This window comes from Ostrea edulis, chromosome 7 (genome assembly GCF_947568905.1).
Source record: "Ostrea edulis chromosome 7, xbOstEdul1.1, whole genome shotgun sequence".
NCBI classification, from domain to species: domain Eukaryota; kingdom Metazoa; phylum Mollusca; class Bivalvia; order Ostreida; family Ostreidae; genus Ostrea; species Ostrea edulis.
In genome coordinates, this window is record NC_079170.1 from 4,652,765 (window position 1) to 4,672,278 (window position 19,514).

The 19,514-nt window shown below is 37.1% G+C and overlaps 1 protein-coding gene and 1 long non-coding RNA gene across 2 annotated transcripts; one reads left to right on the plus strand and one right to left on the minus strand.

The window, feature by feature from the left end:
- The first annotated feature begins 1,213 nt into the window (after nt 1–1,213).
- Nucleotides 1,214–13,980, plus strand: LOC130047703 (uncharacterized). The gene is made up of 5 exons (XR_008796527.1): nt 1,214–1,562; nt 6,433–6,536; nt 11,321–11,450; nt 11,821–12,326; nt 13,891–13,980. It is a non-coding gene; the product is annotated as an uncharacterized LOC130047703 (long non-coding RNA).
- On the minus strand, nt 11,481–13,791 carry LOC130047688 (E3 ubiquitin-protein ligase TRIM71-like). The gene is made up of 2 exons (XM_056143074.1): nt 13,608–13,791; nt 11,481–13,483 (listed from the first exon to the last, which is right to left on the minus strand). The coding sequence occupies exon 2, from the start codon at nt 13,451–13,453 to the stop codon at nt 11,792–11,794; it is 1,662 nt and encodes a 553-aa protein (XP_055999049.1). The 5' UTR covers nt 13,454–13,483; nt 13,608–13,791; the 3' UTR covers nt 11,481–11,791.
- Nucleotides 13,981–19,514: the final 5,534 nt, after the last annotated feature.

The following is a 19,514-nucleotide window of genomic DNA, read 5'->3' on the forward strand; positions in this document are numbered from 1 at the left end:
TTATGGTACAGCAATGTCTGTGTGTCTGTCTGTAGATGGGATGTATTATGGTACAGCAATGTCTGTGTGTCTGTCTGTAGATGGGACGTATTATGGTACAGCAATGTCTGTATGTCTGTCTGTAGATGGGACGTATTATGGTACAGCAATGTCTGTGTGTCTGTCTGTAGATGGGACGTATTATGGTACAGCAATGTCTGTGTGTCTGTCTGTAAATGGGACGTATTATGGTACAGCAATGTCTGTATGTCTGTCTATAGATGGGATGTATTATGGTACAGCAATGTCTGTAGATGGGACGTATTATGGTACAGCAATGTCTGTATGTCTGTCTGTAGATGGGACGTATTATGGTACAGCAATGTCTGTGTGTCTGTCTTTAGATGGGACGTATTATGGTACAGCGATGTCTGTATGTCTGTCTGAAGATGGGACGTATTATGGTACAGCAATGTCTGTGTGTCTGTCTGTAGATGGGACGTATTGTGACACAGCAATATCTGTGTGTCTGTCTGTAGATAGGACGTATTATGGTACAGCAATGTCTGTGTGTCTGTCTGTAGATGGGACGTATTATGGTACAGCAATGTCTGTGTGTCTGTCTGTAGATGAGATGTATTATGATACAGCAATATCTGTATGTCTGTCTTTAGATGGGACGTATTATGGTACAGCAATGTCTGTATGTCTGTCTGTAGATGGGGTGTATTATGGTACAACAATGTCTGTATGTCCGTCTGTACATGGGACGTATTATGGTACAGCAATGTCTGTATGTCCGTCTGTAGATGGGACGTATTATGGTACAGCAATGTCTGTGTGTCTGTCTGTAGATGGGACGTATTATGGTACAGCAATGTATGTATCTGTTTTAAGATGGGATGCACTGTCCTCCATCTGAATGCTTTGTTATGATGTATGAAATGCCCTCTAATACTCGGGTGACCGATATGGCCAGTGAGTAACCTGTTTAGATTTATTGATTGTATCTTGCTTAACGTCTCGCACGAGAATTTTTCACTCATATGGAGACGTCACCAAGACCGGTGAAGGGCTTCAAATTTAGCCCTATGCTCAGCGCTTACAGCCATTGAGCAGTGAGGGTTCTTTAGCGTGTCACACCTACTGTGACTCGGGACATCTGTTTTAAGGTCATCTCCGAGGACCTATGACATTCACACTTGATGCCGAGCATTTAATGATGGAACTGTCACTACCTATTAATAATTTTAACGACTTAGGTCTGTCACAGCCGGGATTTGAACCCCAGCCTCCCGCATGCGGGGTGAACGTCCAACCTCTCAGCAACCGTGAGGATATCAAGCTGCCTTCTTTTGACAAATTCATGAGGATTTTGATTTGCTCAAACATTTTTTTACTAGTACCTGTCTGATTTCTGGTCATTCCAGCTCTCATTGTCACTTTGGTTTTTCAGCTCCCTGGGCCTCTTGAGATGGTGACACCCTACAGTAGGAGCAGTTCCTATCGGTATCTCTTAAAAGCAGACAGAGGTTCTCATAGCATCTGATCCATTGCTAGGGACAAACTTTTGTATGGAGCTGGTAAAATTTCTATCTTTTTTTAAGCTTGTTTGAGCTATAAGCTCAAGTGGGCTTTTCTGATCACCCATTGTTTGTCGTACATCTGTTTGTCTGTCTGTCTGTAAACTTATTTTTAAATTCTCTGCAATCACAGAACCCAATTTCAACCAAACGTACTACCGTTAAAGGATTAGAAATCGTTTAAATGAAGGACCTTCAAAGATAATCAACAATTGAAAACAGATAACATTGGGTCATTTAAGAATCGTCTCCATAACTACTGAGCTAGAAATGACGAAACATCTATAAGTCATGTGAAACCTTACTCAGTGATTGGGATAAGCTTAAGGATATGCGGGACGATGATCACGTGATGGTTGCGAATTTATTATAAATTTAGAACTGGACGCAGCGTAGTTAAGCTTCCCGAGAAAAATCACAATGCTGTACAGACACACTATACGTCGTCATAAAAAAAGTACGTCACGACGTTGTATCGCGGGGAAAATGCCATCATATTTTGTCGTAATTTGCTACCGCTGTAAAGTGTCATCTGTAAATCTGTTGATTGAATTCTTGTCAAATGATAATTTTCATTTTATTTCATAGTAATTACAAGTCTCTTTTTCATATATATACAATGCATATATTATATATATGTATAGTATGTGCCACAATAATTTTGATATTATAGCCTACAAGTCACCGAAATCGCTCCTGCATCAGCATGCACATGCAATTTGCATCTCTAGGCATTTACAAAAAGAAAGTCAACCGTCTGTAAACAATGACTCAGTGCAAGTGTAAGATGATGATCGTTTGTTGATATTTACTATAGTACTGTGAAACGTACGAACTATTCAGGTGCTTTTATAATCGATCCTTGTTTGCGAAAAATACCTCTCCCCCTTTATGACGACAATCTTTACTTTTGTTCAAATATTAACGTCCATACTAGGAATGTTTAATTTTTGCAAGCACTTTCATGTAAATATAAGTACGCTTTATCTCTGAAACTATTTCATATTCCAAATTATTTTTACTAACTTTACGAAACACTGCTACTAAAATGGTAACTAATTTAAAAAATATGGCACACGTCGGAATTTATGCGAGAAGCAGACATGTGAAAAAGAAAAAAGTGCAAAGTCACAACATGTGCGATATATAAATACCTTGAAAAATAGCATGGAGATGATCGAGTCAAGCGACACTAACTACCATGGCCGCGGAAATGCTGTTGATCTAGTAAAGGAAGTAGTAGCTCATATTGACGTTAACTAGACCTAACCCGTGGTTTGAAAGAAGACGTATTGTTTAGAGCTAGACAAGACGTTTTGTTCGAAGCCATGTTTAATATATACATGTATATTTAAAAAAAATAATTTTTAATTTGTTTTCATTAATTAACTCAATTTTTGTTTCATAATTATAAAAATTCTAAATATTTCAATAGGTTCCAAACAAATATAGTTTCTAACAATGTATTTCAAAACAGGCACGAAGAATTAGGCTGCCCCCCGCCCCCCCTTTTAATTTTGAAGTGCAAATAAATTGAGACTGTACCATCCCCCATTACTTTTAACAGTAGTTGTACATGAAAAGAATACAAGCTTGAAAGTTATTAATAACAAATATTTCGTCAAGCCTAACTCCAAGTGAACATATCAATGTATAACTTCAAGGACGCCTACCTCAAAATCAAGATTAGCTTCACCCCTTCATATTTCTACAGGAAGTTAGGTATATGAATAGCTTTTAATTGCAGTGTTTGCAAAAAAATTCATTGACAAGTTTTTGAGCAGTTCTTCATTTAGTATCTGGACTATCCTGTTTTGGGGTACCAATTTCCACCCTAAATCCTTAAATTTTCTCAATTTCTTATTATATGGTTATGTTTAAGCATTTTATTATTATATATTTTATATTTTACATATATTCTAAAAATTATTGTAAAAGATATAGATAAAAATTCCATCAAATTATTTTTTTGAATTGAAAATGGAAATAATCTTGTAAAATTCACAATTTTCGAAAAGGGGGGTAATTCAAAGCTTATTATCTCCCTTGTATACCTAGAAAGTGGCCATGAAATTTATACACATTGTACAGGACATCCTGGCTTCATGAAAAAAAGATAAAATATTCATTGACAAGTTATTTTTCGCCACATCGTCCCGCATGTCCTTAATGTGACAATGTCGCATTACCAGCTAGTGTCAATGTGACATTTCTAAAATGAATGCGCCATATTGAAATTTTTATGAGACATTTTAAAATGACAAGTCTGAGAGTCCAGTAAATTATAATCTAAACACTACTGACAGACTGTAATGCCATAGGTAACTTTATCTGAGACGAACACGAACTCACAATTTCCAATGGTTTCTTTTCTGCACCAGATGCAAAATATGAGACCATCATTGTATTCAAGCCTTTGATTCCTCATAGTTCTTAGCGCCAACTTTCTCTTCTGTAAGAACTGGTTGTTTCACCGATTTTCAACCAGAAATCACGATCTTAATCGCCGCCGGAAATATGTACTGGCCCGCCGGGCATGCGCGTTAATAATTTTTGGTAGCCCAATCCCGATTTTACTAGCCACGGTCATCGGGCTACCGCTTAATTTTGAAGACTGGCGCAGTGTTTCAATATTCTATGCGCCATTTTTTTTTTATTTAATGCGACTATGGCGCAGGGCGCGTGCTTATCCCAATCACTGAGCCTTACGGACATATTGTAAATTGTTTGAAGTCTTGTTCCAGGGGATAGGATTAGGGTCACCGGTGCTTAGGAAAGACAAACACAACAGGCCAATGACCCCATTTATGGTAAATCGGAGGGGACATTCTGAAATTTATTGGGCTGAAATAATGTAAATTGAGGCCATTTTTTTTCTTACAGAAATTTGTCCATTGTCCGTCATCTTTGTTGTAGGGGTCATCATAAACTTTTCACATGTTCATCTTCTTCTCCAGAACCAGTGGGACAATTTCAACCAAGCTTGACACAAAGCATCCTTGGGTAAATGGAATTCAAGTTTGTTCAAATGAAGGACCACATTCTTCTCCAAGGGGAGATAATAGCAAAATAGTGAAACTACATTAACATCTTTAAAGAATCTTCTTCTCCAGAACCACTGGGCCAATTTCAACCAAACCTGACACAAGGGGATTCATGTTTGTTCAAATGAAGGGTCGTGCCCCTTTCCAAGTGGGGTTTAATAGTGAAATAGTGAAAATACATTGACGACTTTTGAAAATCTTCTTCTCCAGAAACAATTGGCCAATTTCATCCAATTATGGCACAAAACATCCTTGCAGGGGTAAAGGGGATTCAAGATTGTTCAAATGAAAGATAATCACAAAAATGCAGAAATAGGGTGGTGTTGTTTAAAATTGCTCTTGGCAGGAACCACTGGACCAGAAGAACTTAGATTTACATTAAAGTTTCTTGACATAGAACAAATTTAAGTTTGTTAAAACCAGGATCCCCGGGGATTCATTAGGGCCACAATAGGAGATCAAACTTTTACATTCAAATGTACAGGTAAAATCTTTGAAAATCTTCTCAAGAACCACTATGCCAGAAAAAAATACTAATTTACATGAAAGCCTCCTGACATAGTGCAGATTCAAGTTTGTTAAAATTATGGCGTCCGAGTGTAGGATAGGGCCATATTAGGGGATCACAGTTTTATAGATAAATATATACATGTATAGGGAAAATCTTTTAAAAATCATCTTCTGAAAAATCACTGAGCCAAAAAAGTTTGAATTTACCAGAAAGCTTCCTGACATAGTGCAAATTCAAGTTTTTTAAAATCATGCCCCCAGGAGAAGGGTGGATTGATTGATTGTATATTGTTTAACGTCCCTCTCGAGGATATTTCACGAGTTCATGTGGAGACGACTGGAGAAAGGTGGAGTCACAATAAGAGATCAAAGTTTTGTATACAAATATAAAGGGAAAATCTTTAAAAATCTTCTCAATAACCATTGGGCCAAAGAAATTTACATTTACCTGAAAGCTTCCCGACATAGTGCAGATTCAAGTTTATAAGATTCATGGACCCTGGAGGCAGGATGGGGCCACAATAGGGGATCAGAATTTTACATGTCAACATATGGGGAAATCCTTATATCCTTAGGATAGGAGAACTATTTTCTGAACTTTACGTTGGATGGTGAGTGGGTGAGAACTGATTTCTGAACTTTACGTTGGGTGGTGAGGGGGTGAGAACTGATTTCTGAAATTTACGTTGGGTGGTGAGGGAGTGAGAACTGATTTCTGAAATTTACGTTGGGTGGTGAGGGGGTGAGAACTGATTTCTGAAATTTACGTTGGGTGGTGAGGGGGTGAGAACTGATTTCTGAAATTTACGTTGGGTGGTGAGGGGGTGAGAACTGATTTCTGAAATTTACGTTGGGTGGTGAGGGGGTGAGAACTGATTTCTGAAATTTACGTTGGGTGGTGAGGGGGTGAGAACTGATTTCTGAAATTTACGTTGGGTGGTGAGGGGGTGAGAACTGATTTCTGAAATTTACGTTGGGAGGTGAGGGAGTGGGGTGGAGAACTATTTTTTGAACTTTACGTCGGGGGGATGAGGGGGTGGAAAACTATTTTCTGAAATTCATATTGGGAGGTGAGGGATGGAGAACTATTTTCTGAACTTGACGTCGAGACGTGATGGGTTGGAGAACTGTTTTCAGAACTTTATGTAGTGAGTTGACAGGGATGAGAACTATTTTCTGAACTTTACGTTGAGACAAGAGGGGATGACAGGGTTACATGGTTTTTTTGTAGACGTTCTTGTTCTAATAGTATAATATAATGGTGGGAAGAAATAATTTTGGTTACCTAATGCTTAATGTTGAAATCAATTTTACAGGGTAGCAGTTACTTGAGATGTCCGGCTGATTGATGAGGATAATTTCCCTGAGACTCTAACATTTTGTAGGACTTGGATAGCTCTATTGCTGTAAAAATTGTCAGGTTTGTTAATGAAATTATGTAAATTGTTTTATAACTCATTCAGACAATGGCTGGGACAAATAGTGTTAACCCTTTTTAGCTCATGAGCTGAAAGCTAATGTGAGCTATTCTGATCATATTTTGTCCAGCATCAGTCTTTTAGTCTCTTCATAACTTTTAACATTTTTGACTTCTTCTCAAGCACCACACAGCTAATATCACTCACCTGATTTTCTTCCGCTTTTTAGCGAAATTCCGCTCTTTACATTTGTGCGATCGGTTAATAAATTTGTATTCCACTTTTTAAAAATAGATATACATGACTATTTTTATCCGGTGAATCTATTTTAGATCCTTTCATACTATCTTTCATCATTGGACGTAACACGCAATTTCATTGGTTCTTGGAAGCTAGTAGTTTATGTTTAACCTATCGTTGGTAGTTTCACTGAGAATGTTGGTCACGGTAAAAATCCGTAATGGATGCCAAACTTCTACGACCTGTGTTGGAGAATATTTCGCAAATTTGACCTATCTCTTACAATTCAATAGTGATGAGCAGCAAGGTTCAAGTTTCCCCTGAAGTTTTGAAATATAAGTCAAACTTCAAGGTCAAGATTTCAAAGACAATAGTGTAAAATGAAAGGTTCTGTCAGAAGGAATCTAAAGGCCGTACTTTAAATAGTTCAGGAGATACTGTCTAAGGTTGGGTTTCTTTAAAACAAATCAGACGGTAAGGTTTAGGTCACAAGGTTGAAATCTCTGGTAATATCAGGAAGGTCTTTTTACATAGAAAGTCGATATATGAAATATGAGAGCCATATGATTCACAATTCAAAAGTTAGTAGCAATGTTAAAGTAGGGGGCAGATATACAGGACAGGACAATATGCCCCCCCCCCCCTCCCCAGCTATAGTCGCAGGGGTATAAAACACTTGAATCCACACACCTGCTACACTTGAAAATGATTTGTTGAAGTGAATTACCTGCACTATCTAAACGTGTTTGCATATTAAAATGATTAATGATGACCCTGCTGTTTTTGAGATTAAAAAGAATTTCAAAAACATTTCCTTAAAAACTTGTGTCCATTATTGTGGTTCACCCCCCCCCCCCCCTCCCCCTCCCCGAGGACCACATTTGTGATATGATTAATTATGACCTTCTCGTTCTTTTGAAGACGAAATTTCCTTTATATCTCCATGTAAAACTTTGACCCCTGATGAGGCCCTACACAAACCCAAGGAGGCCATGGTTTTAACAAACTTGTATCTATACTATATCAGAAAACTTTTACCTCAATCTCATTTTTTCTTGCCCAGTGGTTTTTGAGAGATATTTAGCTCACCTGAGCTGAAAGCTCAAGTGAGCTTTTCTGATCGCTTTTTGTCTGTAGTCTGTCCGTCTGTCTGTCCATCTGTCTGTTAAACATTTACATTTTCAACTTCTTCTCCAAAACCACTGGGCCAATTTCAACCAAACATGGCCAAAAGCATCCTTGGGTGAAGGGCTTTCAAGTTTGTTCAAATGAAGGGCCATATCCCTTTCAAAGGGGAGATAATCACAAAATCGCAAAAATAGGGTGGGGTCATTTAAAAATCTTCTTCTCAAGAACCACTGGGCCAGAAGAGCTGAAATTTACCTGAAAGCTTCCTGACATATTGCAGATTCAAGTTTGTTCAAATCATGGCCCCCGGTGGTAGGATGGGGCCACAAGGGGGATCAAAGTTTTACATACAAATATATAGGAAAAATCTTTAAAAATCTTCTTCTCAAGAACCACTGAGCCAGAAAAGCTGATTTTTACATGAAAACTTACTGACATAGTGCAGATTCAAGTTTGTTCAAATCATGGCCCCTAGGGATAAGATGGGGCCCCAAGGGGGGATCAAAGTTTTACGCCCAAATATATAGGGAAAAACTTTAAAAATCTTCTTCTCAAGAACCACTAAGCCAGAAAAGCTGAGGTTTACATGAAAGCTTCCTGACATAATGCAGATTCAAGTTTGTTCAAATCATGGGCTCCGGGGGGTTGGATGGGGCCACAATAGGGGATCAAAGTTTTACATACAAATATATAGGAAAAATCTTCTTCTCAAGAATCACTGAGCCAGAAAAGCTGATTTTTACATGAAAACTTTCTGACATAGTGCAGATTCAAGGTTGTTCAAATCATGGCCCCTAGGGATAAGATGGGGCCCCAAGGGGGGATCAAAGTTTTACACACAAATATATAGGGAAAAACTTTAAAAATCTTCTTCTCAAGAACCACTAAGCCAGAAAAGCTGATGTTTACATGAAAGCTTCCTGACATAATGCAGATTCAAGTTTGTTTAAATCATGGGCTCCGGGGGAGGGGGGGGGGAATGGGGCCACAATAGGGGATCAAAGTTTTACATACAAATATATAGGAAAAATCTTCTTCTCAAGAACCACTGAGCCAGAAAAGCTGATTTTTACATGAAAACTTTCTGACATAGTGCAGATTCAAGTTTGTTCAAATCATGGCCCCCGGTGGTAGGATGGGGCCACAAGGGGGATCAAAGTTTTACATACAAATATATAGGAAAAATCTTTAAAAATCTTCTTCTCAAGAACCACTGAGCCAGAAAAGCTGATTTTTACATGAAAACTTACTGACATAGTGCAGATTCAAGTTTGTTCAAATCATGGCCCCTAGGGATAAGATGGGGCCCCAAGGGGGGATCAAAGTTTTACGCCCAAATATATAGGGAAAAACTTTAAAAATCTTCTTCTCAAGAACCACTAAGCCAGAAAAGCTGAGGTTTACATGAAAGCTTCCTGACATAATGCAGATTCAAGTTTGTTCAAATCATGGGCTCCGGGGGGTTGGATGGGGCCACAATAGGGGATCAAAGTTTTACATACAAATATATAGGAAAAATCTTCTTCTCAAGAACCACTGAGCCAGAAAAGCTGATTTTTACATGAAAACTTTCTGACATAGTGCAGATTCAAGTTTGTTCAAATCATGGCCCCCAGGGGGTAGGATGGGGCCACAAGTGGGGGAGGGGGGTCAAAGTTTTACATACAAATATAGGAAAAAGCTTTTAAAATCTTCTTCTCAAGAACCATTGAGCCAAAGAAGTTGACATTTACATGAAAGCTTTCTGACATAGTGTAGATTCAAGTTTGCAAAGGGTAGTTTGGGCCATAATAGGGACTAAGGTTTTACATGCAAATATATATGGAAAGTCTTCAGATATGGGCCAAGGTGACCAGGTGAGCGATGTGGCTCATGGGCCTCTTGTTAAATGACCCACCAATTTTTGCCTTTTCTTGATTATTTTCCCTTTGACTCTTCATTTGAACAAACGGTACTGCCACTGTGGTCTAGAGATTAAATCGCACGCCCCGCATGCTGAAGGCTGGTGTTCGAATCCTGGCCACAACAGATCTAAGTCGTTAGAACAGGTAGTGACAGTTCCATCGTCAAACGCTCGACATCAGGTGTGAATGTCACGGGTCCTCGGAGATGACCTTAAAAATGGATGTACCATGTCACAGTACATTGTAGGTGTGGCATGCTAAAGAACGCTCACTGCTCAATGGCCTTAAAGGGACTGATTCACGATTTTACCCAAAATTTTGTTTTTCACTTTTAATGATCAAAATCTACTGTCTAATGTGTTTGAAAGATTTCACATGAAAATTAAGGTGATACATCATCACCGAAGCTCATTTTAGAGAGTTTATTATTTGTTTTGTAAACAAAGATTTGCGGTATGCTATTGTTTACGAAATTTTCAAAAGAAATGGATATCTATCTAAGTATTATTATATCTTTCACATTTCAAGCATTTTTGGGGTGAAATGTGTCATCTAAAAGTTAAAATGTGTGACTATGCAGAATTAAGATGCATTATATTACAAAATCAATATTTCACTTGTTTGTTTGTTTACATAAAAAGACTCGAGTCTTTGTTTACATAACACATATTTAAGGCTAAAATATTACTTTTATTCTTGCATTCAGAAGGTCAACATTAAATGAGCTATATTTCTAATGTTTAACATCAAAAATGAAAAATATTTTTATCAAAAATCGTGAACCAGTCCCTTTAAGTGCCGAATATAGGTCTAAATTTAAATTTTAAACAAGATTCTATCAATCATTTGAACAAACATGAATTCCCTTTACCTAAGGATGAATGGTAACAGTTTTGATTGGAATTGGCCAAGTGGTTGTGGAGAAGAAGATGATAATGTAAAAAGTCAATAACAACAGATAAATTTCAATTGGAAAAGTTCAATTTGTATTGGTTATATTGGCCTGGATAGTTCAGTGTTCAGAGTACCTGCCTATTACATATGTAATACAGGGGTCTCGGGTTTGATTCCCGGTCCAGTCAAACCATTGATATCAGTCTGGATAGTTCAGTGGTTAGAGCAACTGACTAGTAATACAGGGATCTCGGGTTTGATTCCCGGTCCAGTCAAACCATTGATATCAGTCTGGATAGTTCAGTGTTCAGAGCACCTGACTATTACATATGTAATACAGGGGTCTAGGGTTCGATTCCTAGTCGAGTAAAAACCACTGATATTAATCTGGATAGTTCAGTGGTTAGAGCACCTGACTAATACAGGGGTCTGAGGTCCAATCCCTGGTCCTATCATATCGTGGGAACGAAGGGCCTTGGATTCGATCCCCATTGTGACACCAGTTCAGCCATATCTTCTTTTCCTTCCCATTACATTGACATGTATATAAACATGTAAATATATCACAAACTATCCTTGACAATTCAGTTTAATATGATTACACTTTGTTTGTTTTGTAGGACGGTGGAGATTTAGATAAGTGGTGTGATGTTATTGATGGTAAACAGAAGACTGTGACCTTGAATCTGAAGATCTGTGATGAAGACTGGACGTTTGGGGTCACTCTCTGTTACAGTACTACAAATCTAAGTAAGTACTCAGTAATAATGTAAGACTGAACTCTGTATCATGTTTATCTAATATATACATTGTAAAATCAAACACATATTGAATTAATTCACAAACAAAATAATGTTAAACTCACAAACACAAGTACATGTTACACATCACAAACAGAGGACTGTAATGTACACAGGGCTGTAATTAACACAGGGCTGTAATGTACACAGGGCTGTAATTAACAAGCTGATGTAATTAAGAAGTAGAAGGAATTAACACAGTGCTGTAAGTTACTCTGTGATTAGACATGTAATTAACACTGTGTTGGTAGATGTAATTAACACTGTAGAGCTGTGTAATTAACACTGTGATTATAGATATTGGATTTTCTTCACTTTAGCAGTGTAACACTCAGCCACAAAGAGGTTGTCTCTGATGTCCACACATAAACCCCATGGACGTTCTAAATCACAGTGAATGTAACGGAGGAACTGTCCGTCCTGATCTAGGATGTGGATACGGTTATTGTTATAGTCTGCTGTCAGGATGTGACTCTGGCTGTCTGTAGTGATGCCGAATGGAATAAATGATTGCTTGGTATTAGAGGGATGACCAGTGTATCTAAATCGGAGTTTTCCTGACTGATTGACCACCACTACTGCACTAGCTAAACAGTCAGCCACACAGATATCCAGGTTCTTGTTCTCACTGAGGTATTTAGGGAATGTATCAGATGAGTAGAGAGGACGACCCTGATCATCAAACTGAATGCTTTGTTTCTCTGTGGAGCCGGAGTAACGCACGACTTTGGATTGTTTTCTATCATCACTGATCATGGTAACCAGGAGGTCGTTACCCGCGGTACAGCAGACATAGCGAGGTCTCCACCCCTGTAGTGTGATCACGGTCTGTATCTGTTTATTCTTAATTAAGTTTATAGTTTTAGTTTTATAGTCAGTATAAACAAGATCTCCGTCCCGTGTCACTGCTATGTCGTGTGGTAGTCTCCCTGACTTGGTTTGTATTGATGTCAGTAGTTTACTCTGGAGGTTGAGCAGCTTCATGGTGTCGTTATTCCCGCATGTCCAGACTTGATCTTCACTCAGACAGCTAACACTGTATAGATATGTATACCCAGTGTCTATGGTGGCGGTGACGCGCGGCTCATCAAGCAGTGGTTTGACTGGAGGAGACGATACAGCTTCTGCTGACTTCATTGTGTCGCCATGTTCTGTGTTAATGGATAATGGCGACAGAGAACCAAACATTTCATTCAGCTGATCTTTGTTTATTTTCTGAGGAGAGAAACTCGGTAATGTAACTCGGACTTTAGGCGGTAATGTTCTAAATTGGGAATTCCTAGATTTGTAAGTAGAGGTTAAGGAGACGTCATTGGATTTTAGGATTGATTTCAAGTCGGACATGATCTGTTTGAGTTCCGCCATTTTCTGTGTGATTTCTTCTGTATTTTTATTTAGCTCGTCCAGATGTTTAGTTTTCATCTCCGCAATGGCGGATTTCTGTCGGTTGACAATGGCGGTAATCTCCCGGTGTAGGATTTCTCCTTGTTCATCGGCATCTGTCGTCAGTTTCCCGTATTTTGTTTCTAACTTGGCTTTCTCGGTTTCGACATTAGACGCCATTTCTTTATATCGCGGGTAAATTCTTGTCTCGAGTTCTTCTAGATCTTTTTGTAAACTTTCTGTTTTAGCGCTGAACTTTTCCAGAATATCTGATACATCGTGACCTTTATGTTTTCCAAATAAGGCGCAGGTAGAACAGACAGGAACGCCACATTTTTCACAGTAAATTTCACAGTGTTTATCGGCGTGGTCTGGACATTTTGGGTAGTTAGGAGTAGACTTTCTGTGTAAAAACGGCACGATATTGTGTCTTTTAGACGAGTCTGAGAGATGCTTTACTGCACAGTTACCACAGAGATTTGTATTACAAAGTTCACAGTGACTCTGTAGGGGGACAGTTTCACAGAGGTCACACAGTAGGACTTCCTGAGCACTGCGCCGGGGATGCATTTCTGATGGCGGGATCACACGAGAAGTTTACTGTTGATTAAATAAAACCGGAATTTCATTTCAAGATGTTGACAGATTAAAACAATTAACGAAATAGAATTATAGTATGATATAAAACACAGCAGTCATTACTATAATAATAATTTAGTCTCACCTTAAAATCCAACATGGCCTCCCTGTTCTTTCGACCTTCCGTCTAGTCCTGAGAATTAAATACTTGTGCGGCGTGTCAGCCTGTATACACTATCTACGTGTTATCGCTTGAGTAAATATATAGTTTTAAAGTTTGCTTTGACCTAGTTTATGTTGGGTAGTTTTGCTAACATTTACGATTAGCAATATCCATTGGAGGGGGAGGGGGGGGGGGTTCATGCAGTAGACCTCCGTTTTGGTACTAAATACATATTTGTGTTTTGATATACTTTTTTCTGTTGTAGAATGAGTTGAGTGGAATAATGAACCTCCAGATGTCTATGTACACATGTATGAATAAACTGTTGTACTCGCGCATGCGAGCTTATCCTATATTATGTGTTCGAGTTTTATTTCCTTAATGTTTTAGGATTTGTTCAATTAGTGCAGGGGCGGATCCAGAAAGTTTTGAAAGTGTGGGGTCAAGGCGCCCCAGCATATAATTTCCCCCTATGTACAAAGTCAGTATACCGGTAGAGTTTCCCCCTGGTCGGGAAAACCGCCCTGGTATAGAATTTCCCCCCTCCGGATTTCGTTTGTTATAGTTTAATGAAATAGATATGCGCTCATCAATATTACGACATTCATAAAACAAAGGAATATTTTTTGAGATGTTGAATTTGGGTTTACTCGCTGAAAACTTTGAAATGCACATTGTAAATACAAGGTCTAGGTCAATATCATTAGGATTTTTCTTAAAAGGTCGACTAATAGATATACAATTAAAATATCTGAAAAGTAAAATATATGAACTGCACAAATAAAAGTAATTTGTTCTCGTTTATTTAAATTTAAAATTTTAAAAACATTAACATGCCAAGAAATTCTTAGCAAAATCTCCTGTATAGAAAAACCGTTATAAATCAGTGACCACAATTAAGAGATAAACGACGGCTATTATTAATCAGCATGTAATATGGTCCTATTGAAACCAACGAATTCAAGACCGGGGAGGATTTCTTGGCATGCTTCTCCCCAACTTCACTATTTCAAATGTTAGATACTAGAAAATAACGACAAAAGCTTGAGATGTCTGAATACATTTTGATATACCATTACACGTTTTGAATAATTTCCTTTTTTTTAAATACACAAGATCCTGCTCAAATTTTTTTAAAAAAGATAAGAAGAATTCCTGGGTTTAGATAAGAAAGAGAATTCTAGTAATAGAACTGGAAACGGATACATAGCTAAAATGTAAGAAGGGGGGAGGGCGTACTGTCATTTAAGAGGAAATTCTATACTGGGACGGTTTTTCCTAGGGGGAAAATTGGGCCCGGTTTAATTCTTCCTCGAGGGAAATTCTATACCAGGCCCATCATCTATCCCGGGCCCGTTTTTACGGAGGGAAAGTCTATGCGGGGGAAAATTCTATGTTACAACACCGGCACTATAGTGAATTACAACAGGGATTATGAAAAAGAACTTCCTTCCAGTGATTTATTATACGTTCTGGGGTATATAGGAATCACTCTGTCCGTCCGTCTGTCTGTCTGTGCAGATTCGTGTCCGGGCCATAACTTCTTTGTTCTTTGACTTAGGCATACCATATTTGGCACACGGGTAGATCACCATGGGACGATGTGTCATGTACCTTCATGACCTCCATATAACCTTGACCACAAGGTAAAAATTAAAGGTTTTTACAATGGATTCGTGTCAGGGCCATGACTTCTTTGTTCTTTGACATAGGCATATCATATTTGACACATGAGTGTTTCACCATGAGACGATGTGTCGAGTATTTTATGACCTCTATATGACCTTGAACTTTGATCTGAAGGGCAAAATTGTTTATAGGGTTTTAACATAGTCATACCATAAGACATAGGTGTAAAACCATGAGACTATGTATCATGTACATTCATGACCTCTTTATGACCTTGACCTTTGATCTCAAGGTCATAATTATAGGTTTATGCCATGGATTTGTGTTCGGACTATATCTTCCATTTTCTTCTACAAAGGCATACCATATTTTTACACTCAGGAAAGAGGTAATTTATACCTATTCACAACACCCTTTGGGAGATTGGGGTAAGCGGGGGGGGGGGGGTATTCTTAGTGAGCATTGCTTACAGTACATCTTGTTTCATAATGATCTGTTTGCCGTTATATGGCGGATCCAGAGGGGGTCCGGACCCCCACCTTTTTTTTCTCTTTTTTTTTGCCGCGGAACAAAAATTTAAGGTATTCAATTTTAACGAACTTTGAGTCTAAATGATATGAAAGGTGGATACTTGCATCATTCAAATTTATCGACACCAGTACATCATTTAAGGTAGCTCACTACACGAATGTTTTATTTAATGGCTCGTTAATACACTTATGAAGTATGGTTTCACCATTGAAAGAATGAAACAAGCTTTCAATTATTTTATATGATTTTTCTGTAATTTTCCCCGGAATGGTAATAAAGGTGTTTTGTTTGCAAATAAGAGATTCTTGAGTCCACATTTCGCTGTGATTTGGTGTTTGATATGAATATCTGATAAAACATACCTAAAAGATTCAGATATAAACATTCTATTTTTTTTAGAAAAATATCTATGAAAATTTAAAACGCTATTTGCTAAAATAAAATTTAATCTACGAATAAAAAATCTTCAAGAAACATGTCAGAAAAGATATATATCCAAGAAATATATTGTAAAAAATAATTGAAACGAAATTATTAAATTTTAGATATAATCACTATATTCAAACTGGGGAAAAAAGTACCGATCCCGATCAAATTTGTTAGAAATCGTTAATTTAATTATATTGTTGCTGATTGTATGCACTGTTCATCAAGAAATTAGTTTCCTTTATAAAGGACAAGGTACGGTTTTAGCCAAAATCTGCCCTGAGAAGAAAATTCACCAAAATACTAAATCTGGTATTTGAGAATGTGCCATTTATGAAAATGACCACTGTTATGCTTTATCTACCATATCAGCTGTAATATATTTAACGGAAAACTCTATATTAAACTGACGACGTCACCATCAACTTCTCTACCGTACCGGTCAATTTGACCGGTGGCGCGTAAAAACAGGGCAACGCAAAAGGAGTGCCTCTAAATCTTTGAAACTACGATCATAAGATATATGATCCATATATCATATTTTTGGAAATTTACTCTATTTTTGACTATGTAAAAATCAATAAAGTAAGTAATGCCATTAAATAAAAAAAAAAGCATTTAAAGTGAAGGATGGCTTCGTCTAAATATGACGCAACGCTTTTTCGCAAGGTCATTTCCCCCCTCGATATGATTTTTTTTATTTTCCTTATGAATTCAATATTTTTTATATTTTTGAAAAGCATATATTCCCAGCTTTCAGAAGATATAAAAATTATTTTTAATGCCTGGCAAAGTTATAAGAAAATAGCAATTTTTTGCAAATGTACGTTTTCTTATGATTTTATTTCTCAATGTTTAAACATATCGGCGTTTTACCTATATTTATATATGGAAATAGGGAAAGTAAATACAGCCTGTAAAAGTAGAGGGAATTTCCTTTTTGATGGGCCCTTATTCGTGTTATAATTCTCGGTATATTTATATTACGATAAAATGAAATTGTGACATGCTGCGCGGTTTTCTTTAAAATTAGCGACAAAACGTCGTCGCTAAAAGCGATCGACGCGCGTCGCACAAAAAAGTGGTGAAAACTATAAAAATTTGTATTGTCCTCTTAAATTAGTAAATTCAGTACCTTTTGATACAATAAAACAATATACACATGTGTATGAAATAATCAACCAGGTATTTTCTGCTTTTTAAAAAAAAAGCATAAAACGAATATTGGTATATAACAGTTACACAACCTACATGTAACTTCATAAAACATCTATTGAGAATGTTACATCGGCAGAGTAAATTAAAAAAAAAAAATACTTTAATTTCAGATATAAACTTTATATTTGTTCGGAATAATAATAATTTGACAATGCATCAAATTCACTCATGGATGCCATCGTATTACATCCGAGATCCTATGTTGAGTGCGCGAGACATTCGAGGAGTTCCGATTGAGGAATGTGCTACACGGGCAGATGAAAACAACCCATGGTCTCGCGCGAAGTGAGCGGAATGAAAGAGACGTATCCGGTAAATATCATTTATCCGGAATGCTAGTGAGTAATGGCGGCAATAAACAAACGAAGCTAAGCGAAGACGTTGAACGAAAAACTTCTTTCTTTATTTATTTCTTACCGTTATAATAGATCAGTGAAAATGATGGACAACGATCAATCGCATAAATCCCATGAAGAATACAAAACTGAAAGTAGGACAAATAGATCTCTGGACATACCAGAGCTGAGGTGAGATAAGGTAAGTATAGGGCTAATCTAAGCTGATGTTATGAATGAAATGCAAGACTTAACCCAGCCTACTGGTTTCACAATACCATTACATCGAAATGATCATTGTATTTTCGTACAACCCCGTTTCAATATTGACATAAATGCTTTAGATATAAGACATTGATTTGGGGGAGTGGACATCGGGGGGGATGGGTGTAGGCTAAAGTGTTAAGATGAAAATGGGAGGCTCAAGGGATGTTATCAAATTTATCAGATATAGCATGTATACCAGAACTAGTAAACACAGTGAAAGGTGAAGATAACAAACAGTGATTAATCTCAGTTGGGCAAACACAGACCCCTGGGCACACCAGAGGTGGGATCGGGTGCCTAGGAGGAGTAAACATTCTCTGTCGACCGATCACACCTATGTTGTTGGACTGAGAATGTTGTTACTCACTCTTAGTGGATTAACTAACATATAATACTAATAATATACTATCCGTTAGCACTGTCTCTTGCTGTTCTGACATTGCAGTTTAGTGTAATTTACAGATACAGTTCAACATATAAACTTTATATTTATTCTCTATACATGATGTATCTGTTCATTCTACATGAGGCTGAAGTGGATATATTTTTAGCACCAACTCTTGCTGCCTCTTGTTGATGTATCAAGCATCTTATATATTGCATTAGGGATAACACACATGTATCAACTGGGTACTAATGCTTACATATAAAAATTGAAATATACTAATGAGTGTATTACTCCAAGAATTACTCTTCACTTTAGTCTAGTCAATCTAGCAAATCACCTCAAAGTAATTGCAACAGAAACAAACTCGACGGAATTTGTTAAACAAAAGCGTGATTAACAACATACAAAAAATCGGACAAAATCGGACAATGGGAAATATTTAAAATTTAGACTTAAGATTGATCGATCCTCATGTGATGTCATAGGTTTTTGCAAAAATCTTAATAAATTTAACTTTGCACATGATAGAAATATATCTTTCTAAGGAATGCTATTCAATGGATATAATAAAATATCTGGTAAACTAATAATACTGAAAAAGTTTATATTTTCCATAGATAATCAATTATTTATGATTTTAAAAATGTTGTTAAGGGCAATAACTCCTGTGCTGGGATTTCCTATACAGGATGTCTATTATACATTGGTTTCCCTAATATCCACAATTAATCTATACATATTTATGAATTAGCAGTTTTTTTAAAACTGTTGATATTTAAATTTTGTCATTTCAACAAGTTTTTATCTATTTTTATTATTCTGTTTAACGAAAATGTGTGATTTTCTGATGTTGATGTATACTTCTGTTTTTGTATGTCTGACATCTTTAAAAAGGTGATGACATATACATTTTCTTTGGTTATTAATTGAATTAAACTATATTGAGTAGAAATTAATAAAGTTTTTCCACTTTTAACCATTAATATTGATAAGTCACACGAGGATGGAGCTACCTTAAATGTTTTAGTAAACCATCGATATTTTGTGGTGTTTACGGCACGCCGTACACGTAAAGGGGAGTAACTTAACTGTGAC